Raw genomic sequence first — 23,245 nt, 5'->3', positions numbered from 1 at the left:
CTCCTCCAATCTGCACGCAGCTATTTTTGAACGTGCCACATGCCAGACACGGCAACCACCCAGCAAGCCTGGCCGTCAGCCTCTCTCCTCGTCCACATGTATCGCAGCACAGCCCGAACCCCTGATCAGGTCAGTCTGTTGTTATTCCTGTTGGAGTGTCTTCTTTTTGGATAATCGGTTTCAGGTTTTGTTCGATGATGATGATGATGATGATGGTGTCATTTTTCGATGTAAACACAAAACTCTTTCGGGACGGTTTTTGGTGGGCGAGGGGATTACGTTACAAAACTTTCGTCATTCCACTGTGACGTTCTCCAGTTTCTGTTTGTTCGTGTTGCTTCTACTTTGCCTTTACCTTAGCACCATGAACCATGCCGTAAATATTTCGATACAAATTCAAAGAGCAACCTGAGGTTAACCCATTTGGTTTAGCATTGATTCATGTCGAGATCTAAATAAGTGCTGTGTGTTTGTGTGGCATGACGAAAGTTTGATGGAAGGAGTGTATCATGTATGACCCTCAAGCCAATTACATATGGAGCCCTGTTCCCCCAGGCCGTTGAATTAACACCAGGTGGGTTGACAGCCTGTCATCCTTCCCAGGTCGGCAAAATGAGTACCAGATGATTGGTAACAGGGACACTGCATCAGCGGCGCTTCCAGAAAATGATGCACCCAGCAGCCTATTTAGAAGCACATCGGTTTTTACGATGAAAAACATCACATTCCATCCATCCATTGGGACCATACTCTGTGCAGAGCGTTGGTGCTGCCTAAGTAGTCTCCTCGGCTATTGGGCACAATCCTCGACAGGTTGCCACTCCGACAAAGGATACCAGCATTCTGGTACTCATTTTGTCAACCTCGGAAGGATGACAGGCAGAGTCAACCTCACCTGGTATTAATTCAACAGATGAGTGAGATTTGAACTCAGGACCCTGGGATCCCAAGTCCACCACCCGAACCAGTAAGCCAACACCAGGCATACATCACATTGTAATGACCGAATGCTTTTTAAATGGTGAAAAGCCAAGAATCAACATCAACCTTTTATTGAAACATCCTGTAACCCAAGAGAAGAAGTCTGGAAAGGATGATTGAACTGGCTCCGTTAGAACAGCAGAACAGTTGACAGAGATGAGCTGTGTATCAAATGCTGGGTGATTTCCTTATCTCCTGTTTGCCTTTTGATGCACCTACGCATCATAGATAGGCGTGCACAGCATCCTGCCCGAAACACAATGATTTGGTTATCCCAGTGTGATGACAACGAAATCCTCAGGACAATCAGAGCTGGATAAGAACGTTTGTGAAGAGTGAGATGTCATGGCGATGACAATGAGTAAGAAGAGAGGAGATTAGAACCATACTCTGTGCAGAGCATTGGTGCTGCCTTAGTCGTCTCCTTGGCTGTTGGGCACAATCCTGGACGGGTCGCCACTCCGACACAGGATACCAGCATGCTGGCACTCATTTTGCCGACCTCAGAAGGATGACAGGCCGAGTCAACCCCACCTGATATTGATTCAACAGCTGAGCGGGATTTGAACTCAGAACCCGAGGATCCAAAGCACGCCACCCTAACTATTAAGCCAACACCAGGCATGATGACAATGAGTGAGTCTCTAGATACGCTTCAAATTGAAGAAGCGCCCGTTTGTTAAAATTACACCAGTTAAGTGGGAATTAAGAAATATCGACATTGTCCAAGTAATGGAATGTATATTTGAAGAATGACGTCATTCGATGTACGTAAACATTTCTCGGTGTGTAAAAGGTGGCACCTTCAACTGCCGCATGATGTAATCATGGGAGTCTGAATGCAGGCTGTTTGCAAACTTCGTAACTGATAATTGCATATTCAAGTGAGAAAACAATCATTAAATGAGAAAAATAAATAATTTACATGATGTTTGAAGAAGTCGACAAGATAAGGATATCAGTGGCTTGGCAGAGCAATACAAGTTTCCAACGAAACCCAAACTCGCTCGAATTAGAGACTGGAACAAGCTGTTTGGACCACCCCGACGGCGGTGTCCAGACTCCTATTGACCTCCTTAGATTGATTTACTGGTTTCTAATAGTTATATTTGTCCCAAGGGCACGAAGTGCAAAAGGGTCAACCCAAAAGCCAAAAGGGGGTCGCTATGCCCCTAAGTTGGACATGTGGATTAGTAGTAACAGTAGTAGTAGTGGTAGTTGTGTGTGCCATCCCTCGGAGGGATGTTAAACTTGGTGTCTCGTCAGCTGGCATTACTTGGAAGATATTGAAGATCCCATGGTGTCCTTTGCGAAGATTAGGCGGGCTATCGTCAACACCCTGAACAAATTCCAAATTCCTGCTCCAACCCACAGGGGGCACTGCATCAGCGGTATCCGCTGTGCCCCCCGGAAATGATGCCACCCACAGTCATGTTCTGCATGCCAAAGAAGAACAGATTCCCTTTTCTTTTTTTTCATCAACTTGCACATCTCATTGAGCAAGGAGTCGATACAAAGTTGAATATTCCACGGGATGCTTAACCTCCACATTCTACATGTACAGTGGATGAGGCAACAGACTTCATGCTCTTGGCAGCATTTGCCAACCTTGCACTGGAATGGGAATTCTTTATTTGTTTACATTAAAGGGCAAAACATCCAGAAATGTACAGCTGAGGGGACCATATAATACCAATGAGTTATCCTTCCATCGCTGGGGTCATGGAGAATCTTTTTCAACAGAGGTATCACCATATTGATACTCATTGATTTGATGTGTGTTTGTTATCCAATGCAATACGATTTGACAAACTTTAGAAAATTTATTTGTGACATAATGTGATGTGAGGCAGATAAAAGATGGCTTTATTTGAAAGGAGGTGGTTTTGTATAGAGGTAGTTCGGTGCTATGTCGCACATTTTTTTTTTTTTTGCCAGTTGAGTATTATCTTGCAGTGATGCGTAGAGTCCACACAGCTGGTTGTACTTAGGGGTTTACCTGTATTACAAAAATTCAAAGCCATTGTCTCAGATGGTGATTAAAACTGCATATTGCAGTCTCGTGAGGTCCCTCTCTCCAGCTATGCATGGCACCTGCACAGTTCTGGATGAAGACCACTCGGTGGTTGAAAAGTCACACTGAAGCCTGGCCTGGCTGAGCAGCTGTACGAATTGGTGGTGCTTTCATTTTTGAATATGTGATGGGTATATAGTCTTTGATTGTGACTTGGTGTGAGTACCACAAATGTGATGGGGGTGCTTTATGTGGTGCAACATGGAATTGCGGTGTCTCAGTGTGACTGTAGATGATTTATAAGTACCTTGATTGGAAGGCAGGGTGGTTCGGCAAAGGCGTTGTCAGCTTTGCCCCCAACATGAGGAATGCTGCAGCTGTGCACGAGGACTTGCTGCTTTGTCAGTGTCCAAAATGTTACGATCTTCCCTCGCCCGCCCAACCACTAAGTCGTGAGTAGTAAGCATGACAGCTGTTCTCTGTAGCTCACATTGTTTTCAGCTATCACTTCATCTGCTTTCACAAGCATGGTGAGCAAAAACCTGCTGATTAATCAAATGTTGGCACAGAGCACCGGTTCTTGACATTTATGTTGTTATCACAAAAGGCAACTTCCATTTGGTTATACAATTGCTCAAAATGTGCCAAATCGCTTTATCTTCTTCGTAATGGTTAATTAGCGAGCATTTAATCGAGTGGTTTTCAGTGTAGGGAAAAGCATGGAGACATGGGACACTATTTTCAGTGTGGCACGACTTGTGTCCCATACATGGAAGTATAAAACTGTTCAGCTAACATTTGGTTATCAAATAAACCCATGGTCTTACCAACTGCCGAGTTCTGGGTCATGACCAATTTTTGACAAATTTTGGGGTGACTTGTGACAATGTCGAGAGACATCGGACAGCGGGGTGGGAGAAATGGGACGCAAAAAAAGAACAACAAAAACTTCCACAAAGTTGTGACTATGGTGTGTGAGACCTCGAGTTCCCCCCAGGTGCTCCATTCCTCATCGTTTCACGAAAGTTATTTCACGGAAACACAAACATGGATAGTAGAACAACACCTATTGTACAAACTGTAACAAGTTCACCCCTCTCACGCGGGCACTTGCCAAACTTGTTTGCTACCTTTCAAGGCAATGACCTTTGGTACCTTCTGTACCATGGTAAATCCGATCTCAACCAGGTTGTAAATACTTCTCCCTCCGATGTTATAATCGGTGATGGCTTTCTTGACGATGTTGAAGAAAGCCCCAAGTGTCACCTTGTTAAAAGCGGGACCTCGTCCCAAGGACGTTGCCTCTGAACATTGAATAGAAAGTATCGGGTGTCGTTTGAGAAATCCGGTGAGCCAGTCACGTCCAGCCATTTGTTCTTCGACCAACTTATCTAGCATGCACATGCCATTTCTCTGAGCCAGGTGAAATGCCATTTTCCTGGTGCACTTGGGTGTGAGGCCGTGGAACATTTTGGAAGACACGGTCAAATAATCGGCAAAAACAAGTGACTGTTCTTGGTTTACAGGCAAAACTTGACTCTGATAAAAGTTTAAGCCTGGTGTTGGCTTAATGGTTAGGGTGGTGGGCTTGGGATCCTATGATCCTGAGTTCAAATCCTGCTCAGCTGTTGAATTAATACCAGGTGGGGTTGACTGCCTGTCATCCTTCTGAGGTCGCCAAAATGAGTGCCAACTTGCTGGTATCTTGTGTCGGAGTGGCGACCCATCCAGGATTGTGTCCAATAGCCAAGGAGACTGCTTAGGCAGCACTAAAGCTCTGCACAGAGTATGATCCTGATGGATGGATGGATAAAAGTTTGCTGCGATTTTTACATCGGGGTCTTTCTGGATCTTTTTCTTGTATCTGGATAGAGTCGCCTTCGGTGTGCCCTTTTTCTTGGCGACCTCACATAAGGATTCTCCATGCTTTCCGACATGAAGAATAGCTTCCTTCATGGCATCTTCGGGTACAAGCCCGTGGTCAGTTTTCCACTTGTAATTCCGTGGCATTATGATAACTGCAATGAAAAAGATCACTTTTTGTCAAGTCATTTGGAGCAAAGTTTCCTGGAATTTAGAATGTTATTCCATTTAAAATGCGAATTATACCTCAACCGAAGCATGTGCAAAGTAGAATATTCTTAGTTGTCAAATTCTAACAGACAGGTGTGACACCGGAATATATAACCAGTGAGAATTGGGACATGCTGGGAGAGTTGGTCCGCCCTGAGGGAGAGACTGGACACTACTTGTCCCAACTCTCCCCAGGGGTATAATTTACAAAAATGGCAATCGATTTTTCTGAAGCTCTGATCGCCTTGACATATTTGCACTCACTCTTTCTAGTGAGCATTCAAGTCGATCTTTGGTAACATTTTTCGCATCAAACACCTAATATCAAGACAGAGAGATGAGACGTTGTGACAACCAAAGAAAAATGCTTTTGACCCCAAAATATTAAAACTGCTGTGAACTCACCTGTTTTCTGCATAGAATCCCAACCTTCTCAAATATTGTCAAGGAAGGAAGAGGATAAATCCCACACATACGCTTGACCTTTATTCGGTATTAATTGATGACGTCCGACGACTCATCACATGTCTCCCCGCTATCTCCTACACATGTAACTATGACCTCCATGTTAGAAATATAAATATTTTGTGAAATGATGTGGTGAGGTGAGGTGGGGGACAGACTTTTTCACTAAAATAACAGAAAAGTGTTTGTGGGGTGTGAGGGAGTTAACTTACCTTCACCTTGACATGGTCTTTGCACACTTTTCTTCGCTTTGACAATGTATTTTCAAAGAATGAATTACAGTTTTCTGGTCGCCCACAGTTTCACAAAATAATTTATGTGCAAATGTTTACAAGATTCTGTAGTTTCCTTTGACTTGTCCCGTCTGTTAGCACTCTCGTTTTGGAAGCTATACAGGTTACATGATGCCTGTAGAAAAGATTAGGCCATTGTGTGCTGGTGCCTTGCTATTTTAGAATTACCACTTGGCAAACTACCCATCGTACAGCTTGCCGAGAGATTGCTTCAGCAGTGTCTAAGCTCTGGTCAACTGGATTATCACTGAGTCAGGAGGTCACAGAGTCGGTCCACTTCAAGGAAGGGATGACCCAGAAAAATGCCAAGCCCTTGCCCCAGGAAAAATCGAAAAAACTTCAACAAAAGTAAACTTATAAAGCTAAACTTTTCAAGTGTAACACCACTCCAAGAGTGGTTAGAAACCATCGCTAAAGAATAAAACAGGCATTATTACCCCACGCATGTGAAGAGAAAAGCGGGGTTAAGCAATTGGTTCACTTCTGTCTGTCTGTCTGTCTGTCTATACAAATGTCAGTTTATGATTGAGGAACAATGCAATTGCAATTGAATGTTTTATTTTGAACGCAAATCGGAACATGAATCGGAAAACGAACCTGTAGTTTAGCAATACCTTGGCTCGAAATTTGTCCTGATTCCGCATGCACTCGAGAGAGGCATGAGATAATATCCATACTCTGTCTGCCTGTTTGGCAGTCAAACAAAATTGAAAATCATTCCAAACAGGAAACTTACTGTTTTTAATGACATCATGAAGGACACAAACAACTGGCACGAAAAACTAATGCAACGTGTTAAATATGGTGGTGCAAAAGAAGCTGCATCAATGGCGTTAAACTTCTGAAGAAAAAAAAATTTCTACGACATTTAAAGTCTTTATTTTATTTCAATTGAATGAGGTACATGGTGAATTTATTATTATTATTATTAGGGTACCCTGTGAGTACAGGGTACCCTATTGTTTTTCTTCTGTTTATTATTATTACGCATTATTATTATTATTATTATTATTATTATTATTATTTTTCCGCCGGCGTTTTGCACCCTTTTTCGCTTTAAAAATCATTTTCTCTGGAACACTAAGTCCGATCAACAGGAAATTTTCACCATAGTATGTGTCTTTTTTGATAGCACAATCACGTTATAATTATGACGTCATTGGTCACGTGGTACGGTCGCCATCTTGAAAAAAGCGATAAACTTTGGACATCTGTATCTCGGAAACCGTGCAATGGAAAAATTTTTCGTTTGATACATTTTACTAAGCTCCCTATGGGGAACACGTGTGATTTTTCGTGACGTCATAGGTGAAGCGATATACCGGTGAAAATTCGTCAAGTAGAACGCCATATAGGAAAAATCTGAAAAATTCTGAGCGTCATCTACACCAAAATTCATCGTCAAAAATGTTTTTTTTGACGTCATCGATGACGTAATTCGGCCGCCATCTTGTTTTTTAGTGTTTTTTAAAAAAAATCTTCTCCAGAACGGCTGTGCAGATTGCGGCGAAACTTAACACGCACATTCTCCCTGAGGTCCTCTTTCAAGTTTGTTAATTTGTTGTTGATACGTCACATGGTTTGGCGGCCATCTTGAAAAAACCCTAAAACCTTCAAACATCTTCTTCTCCAGAAGCGCTGGTCCAATGAAGGCGAGATTTCAGAACTATATTCGTGAAATGCATGCGATGCAAGTTTGTTAATTTCGAAGTGATAGGTCACGTGGTTTGGCCGCCATGTTGGATTTAAGAAAAATATTAAATAATGTTTTCTCTGGAATTTCAGAAGCCATCGAAGCGAAAATTTGCAAGTGCCTTCCTCCCTCAAGTCTGCATACATGGTAAAAATTTTTTACCTCAGAAGTCACATGGTTTGGTGGCCATCTTGGATAGAAAAATAGACCTTATCCGATTTACACGAAACTTCACACAGTTGTTCGGGTCGACGAGGGAAAGCAGAATTTAAATTTATGATATCATAGGTCACAAGGTTCGGCAGCCATCTTGGATTGAAAATGAATAAATTTTAAAAATCTTCTTCTCCAGAAGGGCAAGACAGATGAAGACGAAACTTCACACATATATTCCCCATGAGGTCCTTTCTCAAGTTTGTTAATTTGTTCTTGATCGGTCACATGGTTTGGCGGCCATCTTGAAAAAACCCGAAAACCTTCAAACATCTTCTTCTCCAGAAGCGTTGGCCCAATGAAGGGGAGATTTCAGAACTATATTCGGGACAGGAAGGCGATATAAGTTTGTTAATTTCGAATTGATAAGTCACATGGTTTGGCCGCCATCTTGTATTTAAGAAAAATATTAAATAATGTTTTCTCTGGAACCGCTTAACCTAACGAATCGAAAGTTTGCAATTATCATCTACCGTCGTGTATACACGCGTGGTAAAAATTATGATGTCACACGTCACATGGTTTGGCGGCCATCTTGGATAGAAAAAAGCACCTTTACCGATTAACACGAAACTTCATAAACGTGTTCCAATACCCAGTTGGAAGCAGAATCTAAATTTGTGATGTCATAGGTCACATGGTTCGTCAGCCATCTTGGATTGAAAATGAATAAATTTTTAAAATCTTCTTCTCCAGAAAGGCAAGACAGATTAAGCCGAAACTTCACACATATATTCCCCATGAGGTCCTTTCTCAAGTTTGTTAATTTGTTCTTGATTGGTCACATGGTTTGGCGGCCATCTTGAATTTACCTTAAAACCTTCAAACATCTTCTCCAGAACACCTGATCTGATCAAGGGGAAACTTCACACCCCTATTGCACATGAGTAGGGAATACAAGTTTATTAATTTTTAATTGATAGGTCACATGGTTTGGCAGCCATGTTGAATTTAAGAAAAATATTAAATAATGTTTTCTCTGGAACTGCTTAACCTATCGAAGCGAAAATTTGCGTCTGTCATCGTCCATGATATCTGCATACATGGTAAAAATTATGAGGTCACAAGTCACATGGTTTGGCCGCCATCTTAGATTGAAGGATAAATATTAATTCATGTTTACTCTGGAACCACTACTTCTATATATGCGAAACTTCATATTTATAATTTAGGCTACATGTGAAACAAAAGTTTAAAATTTCAACCTGATCGGCCGTGTGGTTTGGCAGCCAGAATTATTTAATTATTTGAATCTGGTCGCCAGTAATAACGAAATTGAACGTTTTGTGCTGCCTGGTTCGTAACTCGTCTGTTCCGCGCCGTCTCGAAGCAGGCCTGTGTTTGTATCACCATTAAATAATGTTTTCTCTGGCACCGCTTATCCTATCAATGCAAAACTTTGCGACTGATTTAAGTCTCATGTTGTATCAGTTGTGTCAAAGGCGGACACTTCTGGGTACCCGGTCATCACTGCCAGCAGTTATAAAGTGGCAGTTCTAGTTATTATTATTATTATTATCGAGAGCCCTGAATAATTCCCATACATTAAAAACGATATCAGTTTGGAACCTAATATTTTGCGTAAATGTAGCCCAATGTTAAAGAAAGACGTGACATGATCCACACAATTGATTACCTTAAATGAAGTGCCAAAGGTGTCCATCACCATGTTTCAGGCAAAAATTAATTCTTCACAGCACGCTCTCCGACAGGACAGCATTTCTTGGGGGAATGTTGCTGATTGTCACTGCTTAATTGCTTTTAATTCACCAAGAGTGCATGCATTTGTAGCGTACACAAATCCTTCGTATATCCCCACAAAAATAAATCTGGTGACGGAAGATCTGGAGATCGAGGTGGCCAAAATTACACGGTCACCAAAGAGTAGCCTACGTTCATTCGTGCTGTCACGCGTGCTGTCACTGTGTCTCATGGCACCATCTTTGGTAGATTTCATCTTCTGTGAGGTGCCCAAGAAACTTGTGGATTATGTTGACGTAACTTCCTGAGTTTACTGTTTCTGAGAAGAAAATTGGGCCAATAATTCTTTTCTGACTTGGAGCACACCAAACATCAATTTTCACGGAATGCAATGGCCTTTCATGCATTGCATAAGGTTATTCACTTTGCCATATATGAGTGTTTTGTGAATTTGCATGCAGAGAAAGATGAAACCATGCTTCGTCTGTAAAAAAAAAAAAAACACATATATGCAAAATATTAGGTTCCTAAAAGATATAGTTTTTAGGGCATGGAAAATATTTATTGTTCTCAAATAAATAAATAAAAATCATCCTGTGCATGGACATTGAAGAACACAAATCGTCATATTGCTACTTTCAACACCCTTCCATTTAGCAGTACTTGGACAAAATATTACGGCATTTTACATCATAACCAATCAAATTTGCCGCTCGTAGACTCCGCTCATGTCCTTGTTTCTCAAGACAGTGTGGGGTAAGGTGTTCTATTAACTACAGTATTGTAATAGTATCAGATCGGACCTTCCTTCTTCACATTATAGAAGATGACGAGAATGGGACCATACTCTGTGCAGAGTGTTGATGCTGCCTAAGCAGTCTCCTTGGCTATCGGGCACAATCCTCGATGGGTCGCCACTCCGACACAGGATACCAGCAGGCTGGCACTCATTTTGCCAACCTCAGAAGGATGACAGATCGAATTAACCCCACCTGGTATTAATTCAACTGCTTCGCAGGATTTGAACTCAGGACGCTAGGATTTAAAACCCGCCAACCCAACCAGGAAGCCAACACCAGGCATATATTATAGAGGCTTACTAAAAGTTGGCTGAAGCTCAGCAAGTGATTTTAACATGCATCGATTGCATTTTATCTTATGAAGGTGCACATAAACTTTGTGTTTCCCAAACTTCAAGTTATCTGTAGCTGCGGCTTTATTCAGAATTATATTCATTGTCTGTCATAGTATCTGGTTTTGCTGATGAAATCTCTCTTCTTTCAAGTGATAAGAGAAGTCAGAATCAAGTTAGTCCCAATTTGCATAATTTTTGAGGACAGATGAGAATTTTCAGTAAATGTTCACCTTTGTTTTGCTTTTTGCCACAAACTGCTCGCTACGTCATAGTCAGCAGATTCTGTATGTTGTGATGACTTGGAAAAATTGCTCTACCACATATGTTTAATACAAACAAAAAGGTGCAAAAAACCCACTAAGGAAATGTTATACGTATGGTGTTCAACACGTGTTCAGTGATGGGGCAACGCTGTAACTGGAGTAAATACGGGCTCACATGACAGCATGCGTGAGCCACCAGTGGGGTCACACTAAGAGAGGTGAGAGGCAAGAAGTGACAGCAGAAACTTATTCAAGCCAAAAAGGTGAATGCGAGTAGTTTTACCAGGGCTTGGAATGCTGAGAACTGGAGAATGCAAGCAAGGCAGGTGGGGGAATGGCTGATCATCCACCATAAGGGGCTCACCATGACAGCTGGCTAGTACATGGTGCACTGCTTGCTGTATGTGGTGTGCTTTTTATGAGTGGCCAAAAGTTAGTACCATCAAGGTGCGTGCCAGACCGAGTGCATGGGAAGTCCACCCTGGTTGTGGGTCTGTATGTGAGTGATCGAGGGACTACGCAACAGCACATCAAGGGCCACACCTCAGGTGTTGGCATGTTCATGCAGGGACTGAGGCAATCTCTATTGCGTGAATGGTTTCAAAGTTCAATGGTCAAGGGACAAACAGTGGTACAGTCTGGATTTAAGTACAGGTTGGGGCATTTATATCTGACGGTTTTATTATCTTTACAACTTTTTTGTTTCTAAACCAAATAAAATAAAATTTCTGTACAACATAGGCACATACTTCAAGTTTTGAAAATCATTTTTGATTCTTTACTTCTTAAAAATTACATCAGATAAATGGGCCCCTTTCGAATTTGTGCATTCACGACAGCGGATCATCATATTGTTCATCACCGCAAGCAATGTGTGTTGATCAATAGAGCGGACGGTTGCAGTGATGTTTGCCTTCAATTCATCGATCAGTGTTGAATATTCCTTATAAACCATGCCCTTCAGAAATCCCCATAGGAAGAAATCTGGTGGAGTTAAATCTGCCAAATCAAAGTGTGCCTTATCTGTGATGATGACCTTGTTTGTGAAATTGGCATGCTCATTGCATTTAAAACCAGAGAGTTGGTGTCGAAGCCACCCAATGCTCGCCTGTTTATACATTTATAATTTTTAAAAGACTAGTCTAATAATATTTTTTTATAAAGCATTGCAGTGAAGTCTGATCCAAATAATTTTAAAGCAATATATGTATGTGTATATTGTAATCAGTAAAAAATAGTGTGGAAGATAAAAACATTAGAAAGGAAATAACTTGCACCAAAAACTTTAACATTTTCATGCTCACGCTCACGCTGATGCTCACGCTCACGCTCACGCTGATGCTCACGCTCACGCTCACGCCTGGGGTATCGCTATAGCTCTCTGTTCTTCGAACAGGCGAGCTAAAAAAATAAAATAATAACAATAATAAAAAATTGCTCATTGCATTTAAAGTGCTCCATCATTAAAAATGTTCAAGTGTTTTCTGTAAAACAAAGAAAACAATAATTAGTTACGCCAAGACTGCTTCCGGCTAAGATTGCAAATGTGTCAGATATGAATGCCCCACCCTGTTTAACCAGGGCTTTCTCATGAATCAGAGGCAATGAAAGGGAGAAGCAATTTTATGCACAACTAACAATGCTTTTTAGCAAGTATTTCCCTCCCCATTTACAGCGTGACTGCAGGATAGCCAACTTTGGTGGGCTTGCCACGTCCTGACCATGTGCTTCTGGATTAATATGAGAGCAGCTCAAGGAGAGGAGTGAATCCCTTGGACGACACTCTTGCTCCCCTTATCCCAGACCTTAACTCTTATTTCCCTTCCCTATTTATGCCATTAATTGCTCTGTGAGTTTGCTGAATCTTGTCCGGTCTGCCTTGCATCAGTGTATTGACTGTGGCTCTGACGAATGTGTCTTTGCAATACTTGGCCTTCCCAGCAGCAAATTTATTCCATTGGCCTTATGGGCTCACACAAAGACCAACAGGGTGGGTTCAAAGTCCCTTTGCAGTGAAGTTGCTCCACATGTGTGTGTTGCCCTGCAACGTTTTGTTGTGATTCATGAGTGGGAAAATGCCCCAAGAGTGCTTTGCAAGCAGCCTCACGTTCATCCATGTGTCCAGGCTTAAATGCCTTCAACCCAAGATCCTTTTTCATTATTTTGCTCAATGTTGAACGGGGAATGCCTAATTCTGAAGAATGTTTTCGCATTGATTTCTGTGGCAATCTTGATCAAGATGCTTCAACAATGTCCACATGATCTCGACGTCATGCTGGACGACCAGAACGCTTTGTATCGAGAACACTCGCAGTTGAGAGCCTTTTTCTCCCATGTCCAGATGATGCTTCACTTGAGGGAGCAGGCTTCATAAGCCCTTGCAAAAATCATGTTCTTATGTCATCATAACATATCTGCTCATTCTCTCTCTTCTCTTCTCTCTCCCTCTCTCCCTCTCCCCCTGTCTCCCTCTCTCCCGTGAACCCACACAATTGCAATGAGTGTTCCTTCAAATGTATATTGAAACCTACTCTGCTAAGTGGAACAAAACCCACAAAATGGGGTGAGAAAATTATTCTTCATGCAAAGGGACTTGTGTCCACCCTGCGCATCATGGGGAACGATGATATGTATGGTATTGGGTTTGTGGTAAGATAACAGAGGAATTGCCCTTCCTCCCTTCTCTCCCCAATTACATCCAAGCCATGGATTAGACTTAATTGTTTTTATTAATCTTATCATTACATTGGTTCACGAGTCAGTAAGTGACCACTATAGTCGTTATGGGTGTGTGTCTGTCTGTCTGTCTGTCCCGAGCATAGCTCCGTGAGTTTTCATCCGATCCTGATAAAATTTGTGTGGGAGGTTTATATCATGGTCCAGTTGTGTTTTCCTGAGAATGGGCATGCTGCGCCATTATGGGCGGAGCCACGACAAAAAACATGTGTTTTTAGGGGGTAGCTGATTTCAAGTTACATCTTCTCTGAAGGGGTTTGTCGAATCTGGCAGGGTTTCGGTATTTGGTTAGCCCAATGGCACCTGCATAGCCCCACGGAGCTCGATTTTTTTTCATTTTCGTCACAAGGTCACGAACTTAGAAAATGTCAAAAAAATCAATAAATTAGGCATCGAGCTCCTAGGGTTTTCAACTGTTTCAAATGAAAGTTTGTATACAAGTAGTGCTCTTCGAGTACTACAACTTTCATCATTTACGTTTTTCCCGATTCCCGCCAGTTTGCCCGTGGCGTCCCCTCGAAGGTCAAAAAAATAAAAAAGGCGAACCGTGTACATTGCTCGTGAACCATCGCCGTCTCCAGACTTGTATTATACTCCTATAATTTATGGACAGCCAGCTGTATACCTAAAAGGTATGCATACTCACCTCTGAGCTGTATAGCCAGGGTTTAAATCTCGATCCAGCGAAAAAACTGTCACCAGGGTGTTTTGCATGCAGGGCATCATCAAAGTATGTGTCCTCCGGATGGACATTAAACTGGCCATCCCATCTGCCAGCATTACTTGGTCAATTATGAAGATCCCACTGTGTCCTCCCTGAAGAGAAAGTGAGCTATTGCTGGCACCTTGGTGAAATAACTTATCCCTGCACACTCAGTCGAGTATCCTGTGTCGGAGTAGTGACCCATCCAGGGTTGTAACCCACAGTCAATAAAACTTCCTCGGCAGCCTTATGTCACCCTAATGATGTTTTGAGGATAAAGCTAAACGTACAAGGTGTCCTTTGTGCTAGTAATGTCAACAATTATCATTGAATTATAAGAATTTGAGAACCACTTAAACATGAGGCAATAAATGATGCAAAAGTACGTACACAGTCATCGCCACCCTAATTTTCACAGAACAACAACAATAAAAGTACAGAAACGAGCATAAAAAAGCATCAACAAAAATGCAAGAGGAAGTAGCGATGGCAATACCCAAAAGGATTCAAACAAGGTGAGAATGGTGGAATTATATTGATGCAAGATCCATCCCTGCATCTTTTTTTTCATTCATTAAAAAAGTGAACAGAAAACTAATCTATCTATTCATCGTACATTACAAAGAAAGCATAGTACCTGCCTCATTTCTTGAACAACACTGAATGTTAAAACATCTCCAACTCCATCCCCAAGCACGGCATGAACGTATTCAGTGCCTTTAGAAAGTCTACACCCCCCTTTTCAAAATTTTCAACTTTTGTTGCCTTGTAGCCTGGAATTAAATTTCATCAAATCAGACTTTATCCAACTTTATTTACACATCATAACCCACAAACTTCCAAGTGAAAAACAAATTCTACAAATTTCAGAAAATTAATTAATAATATAAAACTAGAATATCTTGGTTGGATAAGTGTCCTTAGAATGGAATAGCAATTGTAACTTAGCTCAGGTGTGACCAATCATCTTCAAAATCACACACCAAGTTAATTGGCCTCCACCTGTGTTAAATTGTCATGATTCTGATTATTTCAGAATAAAATCAGCTGTTCCTGTCAGTTTCCTTTTCCTGGGTAGTGCATTTCACAGCAAAGGCCTTTCAAAGACCATGAGCACCAAGGACCTTTCAAAAGACCCCTGGGATAAAGTTGTGGAAAGGCACAGATCAGGGGATGGTATAACAATATTTCAACAGCCTTGAATATCCCTTGGAACACAGTCAAGACAATCATTAAGAAGTGGAAGGCGTATGGTACCACCAAGACCCTGCCTAGATCAGGCGGACCCTCCAAACTGGATGACCAAGCAAGGAGGAGGCTGATCAGAGAAACGACCAATGGGCCAATGGCAACTTTTAAAGAGCTCCATGCCTTTATGGCAAAGACTGTTCACTGTGTGCATGTGACAACAATATCCCAAGCACTCCACAAGTCTGGCCTGTATGCGAGGGTGGCAAAAAGGAAGCCATGACTCAGAAAAGCCCACCTTGAGTCTTATTTGAAGTATACAAAAAAACACTACAGAGATTCTGAAGCCGTGTGGAAAAAAGTTTTGTGATCTGACTCAACCAAGATGGACTTTTTTGGCCTGAATGCAAAACGTTACGTTTGGTGCAAACCCAACATAGCACATCACCCAAAGAACACCATCACTACTGTGAAACGTGGTGGTGTCACCATCATGTTATGGGGATGTTTCTCATCAGAAGGGACTGGGACACATGTCAGGATAGAAAGGCAAATCGATGTAGCAAAATACAGAAAAATCCTCGAGGAAAACCTGCTGCTCTCTGAAAGAAACCTGAATTGGGACGGAAGTTCACTTTTCAGCATGACAACGACCTGAAGCACACAGTCAAAGTTACACTGGAGTGGCGAAGGAACAAAAAATAAATGTCCTTGAGTGGCCCAGTTAAAGCCCCGACCGAAATTCAATCGAAAATGTGTGGCATGACTTGAAGATTGATGTCCATCAACACTCCCGATGTAACTTGACTGAGCTTGAAAAGTTTTGTACAGAAGAATGAGTAAATATTGCCCAAATAATGCGTGCAGAGTTAGTGGAGACTTATCCCAATGGACTCACACCTGTAATTCCTGTCAAAGGTGCTTCCACCAAGTATGAACTCAGGGGGGGTGGACACTTATCCAACCAAGATATTCTAGTTTTGTATTTATCATTAATGTTCTGAAATTTGTAGAATTTGTTTTTCATTTGAAAGTTGTGGGTTATGATATGTAAATGAAGGTGGGAAAAGTCTGATTTAATGAAATTTAATTCCAGGCTATAAGGCAACAAAACGTGAAAATTTTGAAAGGGGTGTAGACTTTCTCGAGGCACTGTACTTTGAGGACATAAAAATCAGATGGACTCAGCACTGTGTAAAAAGTACAGTACGGTAAAACAAATGTACATTCTTTGAGAATTACCTTGTGTGCTTCTATGCAATTAATATCTTTATATCAAAGAAAACTTAACCTGATTAAACTGCATTGATAATTGCTTTAGCAGTGCAATGCACTGACAGATAGTGGAGAGAAAAAGGAAACACCAGGGTACATGGGCTGTACAATGTATATGCCATTGGAACCAGGCAGTCAGGGCTGTAGATCCTGACCTGGTACCATAGCCGGGTTGCTGTGCACAAACCACTCCTAAAGCCGCTGTCACACCTTGACGATTTAGCCAGCGTATGCCGATTTATGAAAAAATTGTCTAAAACGCTGGCACACGTCGAGTACGTTATGGGTACGTTTTGTATACGTTAAGAGCACGCTGAAAAACACTGCCATACGTCGTAGTATGCTGGCTTTAAACGTTGTACTTTTGGGTTGTCCTCAAATTTTTGCATGCTTGAAATTTCACGATGTATGCCGGCGTATGACTCACACTTTCCGCTACGCTGGCCATAAGTTGTAGGCACGTTATGCGATCGTTGACACACGTCGACACACGTTACTTGTAAGTTACTCATAAGTCGAAATACGTCGAGGTAATGTTTAGCGTACCTGAAACTTATTTCTAACCTATGAGTAACGTTTTGTAAGCACGCTACACGAACGTTGTTCACACTTCGCAACACGTTACTTGAAAGTTCCTCATACGTCGAAACGCGTCAAAGTAATGTTTAGGGTACCCGTGACTTATTTATAACCTATGAGTAACGTGCTTGGGAATTATTTGTAAAGCATGTCCTACGCACAAATACGTATGTAGACGTATTTGACGTCTTCAGGACGACCACAGAACTTACTGAACGCGTTTCTAACTTACAGATACCATATAATGGCGTATTGGCAGCGATTAGGGGAATTGGTATATAAAAAGGGGCTTCGCAGGAGGAACCCACCTTTTTTTTAGACTTCGTGGTGAGTACATGTCCATGTCATTCCGAGAGATGGAGGATACAGCAAGGCTGAGATGACAATACCTACCTGTCCTCCAACATCAACATGACCTCATCGAGTTGGCACTGCACCAGTTGCGTGCCAATAGAGCCGGGAGAAGAAGTCGTGAACGGAGGAGAAGGAACTGGGTCAGACCATGGATTGGGAGGCGACGCCATTAGTGCATATATGACCAGCTCATGGTGGAACTCCGGAACGAGGACCATGCATCCTTCATAAACTTGCTGCGAATGCCCCCAGCGATGTTTGACGAGCTGCTAGCCAGAGTGGGTCCAAGGATAACCAAGCAGTACACCTTCTACAGGGATCCGCTTGAGCCTGGCATGAGGCTGGCACTGAGCCTGCTGCTGTTGGTGCCGTGACTGCAGTGCTGTGGAAGCGATTTAACTCGTTCAATGAAAACGATTTCAATTGCAGAGCACCAGCGTCCAAAAACAATAGGCGAGTGACAGGCATTTATTAAAAGTGAAGTTGCAGCCTATGAATAGACAACCTCACGTAATCGTCGACGATACGCTGACACGCTATGCATACGTTCGACTATCGTTGGGCATAGGTTGTGGACGCCTAAAACACGCTAATCAATCGTTGGTATAACTTATCTATAAGTTATTGAAGCGTTCTGTGTTCATTACTAGTACATTATGCATTTGTCCAAGTCGTTTTGAATACTTTAAAAACTGAAACAAAAAAATAGTTCATCGTGGGAATGAGAAAAAAAAAATAGCCGAAAAGAACATCGAACAGTGGTGCAAAGTAGTCTCTTATTCGTGGACACAACGAGGATCCATCATCACCCACACCCTCCCCATCACGCTCACCTACTACTACTGACATGGACCTACTACTACTACCAATACTACTACTACTACTACGACTACTACTACGACTGACACGCTCACCTAATGCTACTACTACTGATACTACTGACATTGACATCTACTCAAAATGGAATCTGGAACACTGACGGGTTCCTCTTGTGAAGCTCATTTGTATATACCAATTCCCCTAAACGCTGCCAAATCGCCATTATATGGTAGATGTAAGTTAGAAACACGTTCATTAAGTTCTGTGGTCGTCCGGAAGACGTCAATCAAATTCGTCTACATACGACAATGTGCGTTTAAGATACATTACACATAGGTTCAAAGCACACTACTCATAGGTTCAAAGCACGTTACTCAAAGGTTAAAAACTAAGTTTCGGGTATGCTAAACATTACCTCGACATGTTTCGACTTATGAGTAACTTACAATTAAGTGTGTCCGACGTGTGACAATGATCGCGGAGCGTGCCGAGAACTTATGCCAGCGTATGCGGAACTTGTGAGCCATACGTCAAGTACATCGTAAAATTTTCAGCATGCTTGAAATTTCACGACGTACTAGATGTACCACGGAATATGACAGCGTACTTCATTGTTTTTCAGCGTGCTCCGAATGAAAACACAACTTACCCATACCGTATTCGACGTGTGCCAGCGTTTAAGACACATTTTTCATAGGTCGGCATACGCTGGCTAAATCGTCAAGGTGTGACTGTGATGTTGACACTTCCAATTTTCAGGCAGTTATGATTTAAATCGGCGTGCGGCAGCTTTTTTAACAGAGAACGCCACGAGTTCATTGGCGATACGTGCAGTGCGCTATGCCTAAGTTAAACTATCGTTGGGCATAGGTTGTGAACGCCGACAACAGGCTAAGCATTCGTTGGTATAAGTTATCTATAAGACAACGAAACGTTCTGTGCCCGTTACTAATATGTTATGCATACGACCAACACGTTATGAATACGACCAAAACTTAAAAAACCCCTCAAAACTTCAGCGTACGCCAACGTTTTACATACATTTTTATACGTTGCCATTGCTGGCTAAAACGTCAAGGTGTGACAGCGCCTTAACATTTGGCAATTCTGATCTGCGGGTATGGTGGTGCAAGAAGCATTGACAATGAACTGCCGAGCAGTGAAGGAATGTGATGTGGTCTGATGCGCTGTCCTTCACAGTCTTCCTGATGAATGGATGTGTGCACATGTGGTGACAGCCCTGGGAGCTCTACAGCCCTGACTGTCTGGTTCCAACAGTTAAAGGTTTGGTGGTTCCATATGGGGGCCGCCATAGTCAATGGCTGGCGCTTGAAATTTGGAAATCTCTTCCTGGCAGTGCTGATCTCATCATGTACAAATAAGCAGGCTCTGGCTCGAGTCTGATATTAAGAGACAACGTGGCTGTGAGAGGAGACGGAGACCTCAGTGACTTTGAACGGAGTGTAATTGTCGGTTCACATTTGGCAGGCGTTTCAGTGACAAAATCTGCAGAAATTGCTAACATGTCACAAGGAACTGTCTCAAAGGTGATGTCAGCCTTGGAAAAAAGAAGGAAAGACATCATCATTGAAGGGCAACGGTAGGTGGAAACACGTACTCGGCAAGCGTGATGCACGGGCATTAGTCCAAACTGCAAAGCGGAACAGCAGAGCAATGGTGGACAAACTGCATGTGCAGTTCAACGTGGGTTTGTGAGTATCCTTTATCAACAAAAACGGCCAGCAGGGAACCATAGTGGGGTTGCCATGCACAAACTGCTCATAACACCTGGTAATTCCGGTTTACGGGTCCAGTGGTGCAAGAAGCATTGGCAATGGACTGCCGAGCAGTGGAGGAATGTGATATGTTCTGATGCATTATCTTTCACCATGTTCTCAATGAATGGACATGCACAAGTGTGGCGACACCCATTGGAGCTCTTCAGCCCCGACTGCCTGCTTCCAACAGTTAAAGGTTCTGTTGATGCCATAATGTTGTGGGCACCCTTTCCTGGCATGACCTGTGTCCACTCATTCAAGTATAAGGCAGGGTTGATGTCGTGCAATACTTTACCGCACTGAGCGATCATCTGCATCCCATGATGCAGCATTTATTCCCTGCTTAGAGGGATGTCGTTCAGCATGACAATGCTCCAGTCCACAGGGCATGTGTTGTCACCCAGTTGTTTGAGGTGCACAAGGACGAAGTCATCCATCTTCCATGCCCCTCCCAATTGTCGGACCTCGATCTCAAAGAGCATTTGTTTGACTGTTTTGGAGAGTCGCCGAAGATAACGGTTTCCACTGCCATCAAACCGAGGTGAATTGGAGGACTTCTTTGTGGAAGAATGGTGCCACATTCCTACAGAACAGTTCCAGAACCTTGTTGACTCCATGCCGCATCGTATCTATGCCGTCCTTGGTGGCCCAACACTCCACCGAGTGACGACATTCTGTTGTTTCCATTTCTTTGTCCATTACCTGTATCTCCGTGTAACTACTTGCGTTTAGTGAACAGACTTTATCAGTGCACACTAATGCTGCTAGGTTTTAAAGTATGTAGTCTGCAGAGCAATGGCATATTGCTTTAGCAGTACAAATATACATGACAGCAAGCCATTTATGATAGCTAATTTACTACTCATAATTATCAGTGGTCAGACTTCAATCATTATACATTCTGCTGGCTTGTAAAATCTGGTCATTTCTCAGGTTTTTGTAATGTATTTGCTGCAATATTGTGTCGAAGCCAACAATATTTTATCGAATTACAAGCGATTAATACTAATTGGACAACAACCAACCAGACATAATATGTGTATGACATGTACCTATGACTCCTGTATATCAATCACATTGCTAAGCACACCAGCCATTTGCATCAACAAATTTAAAAAATATAACATGAAAGGATGAACATTGAATATTTTCCTGCTGTCATCTCTACCTTGTTTGCTTACGTTTTGGCATTGCTATCCCTCCATCATTTAGCATTAAAAGAAAACATTATTTTTAATTATATATATATGTATATATATATATATATATATATATATATATATATATATATATATATATATATATATATATATATATATATATATATATATATATATATATCATGTCTTGCAGATTGATTGTGAAACAAAAAGGACTCTTCCGTGAGTTTCAATCTCCATACATGAAAACGCTCTCACAAGGTGCTTGAATAAGCTCGAAACCGTTATTCATCTCCTCGTATAACAGAAAAAGCTATGATTATTCTTTATCTGAAGTGGTGTACTTGTGCTATATTACATTACGGTTTGACTAATCACAATGCATGTCATTCTGTTTTCTAGGACAGCCTTTGCTGCTGTACGCTGCTTTCGAACCAACATCTTTGATTGTTCCATGCTGTATGAGGAAAGGCTTATGATGCTTCAATCTTGACTCGTTTAGAAAAACAGAAAGGCAGGAAGAATGGATTCTGAACAGAAATGGGCACAGGGGCCTTTGGTTGATAGAACTGACCAGGGAATAGTCTTGAAGAAATGGCAGGAAGGGGGTAATATCTCACTGAATGATCCCAGAGAAGAATTTATCCAGACGTTGACTCGAGGTAATGGACTTGAAGACAGCCAAACTAGCTCAGGGAAAGATATGAGTAACAAAGAATTTTTTTCAGACAATGAATTTGATGCTGGAGATATTAAAGATATTTCTAGGAGGCGTAAGCCCTTACGAAGGCAACGTCAAGTTAGTGTCCGCAGGAGAAAAAGAAATCGGATGGGTCCAGAAAGCCAAAGCCTGGTTTTTTATCCTCAAAGATCTTGGAGCAGTGATACTACAAGTTCCTCTGCGGAGGATACTACTTCATACAAGGATCAAGATCAATGGCAACAGCCTGTAGTCATGAAACAATCAACCTCACAGTTTAGCCTGAACCAGGGAGATGATTTTGAACCTCAAGATTACAAATTCCTCAGTCCCATGATATCGGATATCAGCATGAGCAATTCTGAAACTTCATCCTCAAACCAGTCAGAAACAAAATTTCACTCAGCCACCTTCTGGTCTACTAAAGTCCTTGGTGATCAGCAGTTTGAGCCTTGCTGTAAAAATATTGATAAACGGCTGCAGAAAATACCTTTGAGACAGAACCGAACTATTTTTCCAGGCCCGACCTTTGAAAACCAAAGACATGAGCAAAATCAAGCTGCCATGCATCCATATAAAACACACTTTAAATGGGACCTTCAACAAGCATCCGGTGGTTCTGATTTAAATGATGGCAATGCACCACAAGTTAGAGATCTCTTTGGACAAAGTATGAAGTTTTCCAATGGTTCTACATCACAACATACACCTCCAAACACCAAAAAGGCATCTTCACTTCAATGCTTGAGTCGACAAAGGGAATACCACACATGCCTTAGGCGGTGCCACAGCCTTGGTGATGGAATGAACAACTGCTATTCTCCCACAAGATCTGCATCCTGGCACAATAGAAAAAGTCAGGTTTTCTCTGATACCCTGTCCACGTCTGATTGGCCATCCTCCAAGCGAAGGACGCAGGGAATGTGGGCCAGCACTGGCACCATTGAAGGCTACTTTGAATCTGATGAGTTCATGGAGCTGCCAGGGATCCTGCATGGGGCAGAGACGATGGCAAATAAATTGGCAAGGCTCTCAGGCCTACTTAGCTGCCAGCCATTATCCAGAAGCAACACGGAGATTTCTGATTCTCTGGTGAGATCAACAAAAGCACATGGCTCTGTG

General features: G+C 42.1%; 1 protein-coding gene across 1 annotated transcript in view; it reads left to right on the top strand.

Moving 5' to 3' along the window:
- LOC147031409 (uncharacterized) overlaps positions 1-23,245 on the top strand; it is a 239,858-nt gene that overhangs the window by 23,486 nt on the left and 193,127 nt on the right. Inside the window, 2 exon segments of the mRNA XM_085862636.1 lie at positions 21-129; positions 21,826-23,215. Of these exon segments, the coding sequence (XP_085718762.1) occupies positions 21,947-23,215 (1,269 nt within the window). The 5' untranslated portion in view covers positions 21-129; positions 21,826-21,946.

The sequence above is a fragment of the Eptatretus burgeri genome, chromosome 2, assembly GCF_056783735.1.
Source record: "Eptatretus burgeri isolate ZD-2024b chromosome 2, Ebu_testis_v1, whole genome shotgun sequence".
NCBI classification, from domain to species: Eukaryota; Metazoa; Chordata; class Myxini; order Myxiniformes; family Myxinidae; genus Eptatretus; species Eptatretus burgeri.
The sequence above is the reverse complement of the archived record's forward strand: the minus strand, read 5'-3'. Positions and strand labels throughout refer to the sequence as shown.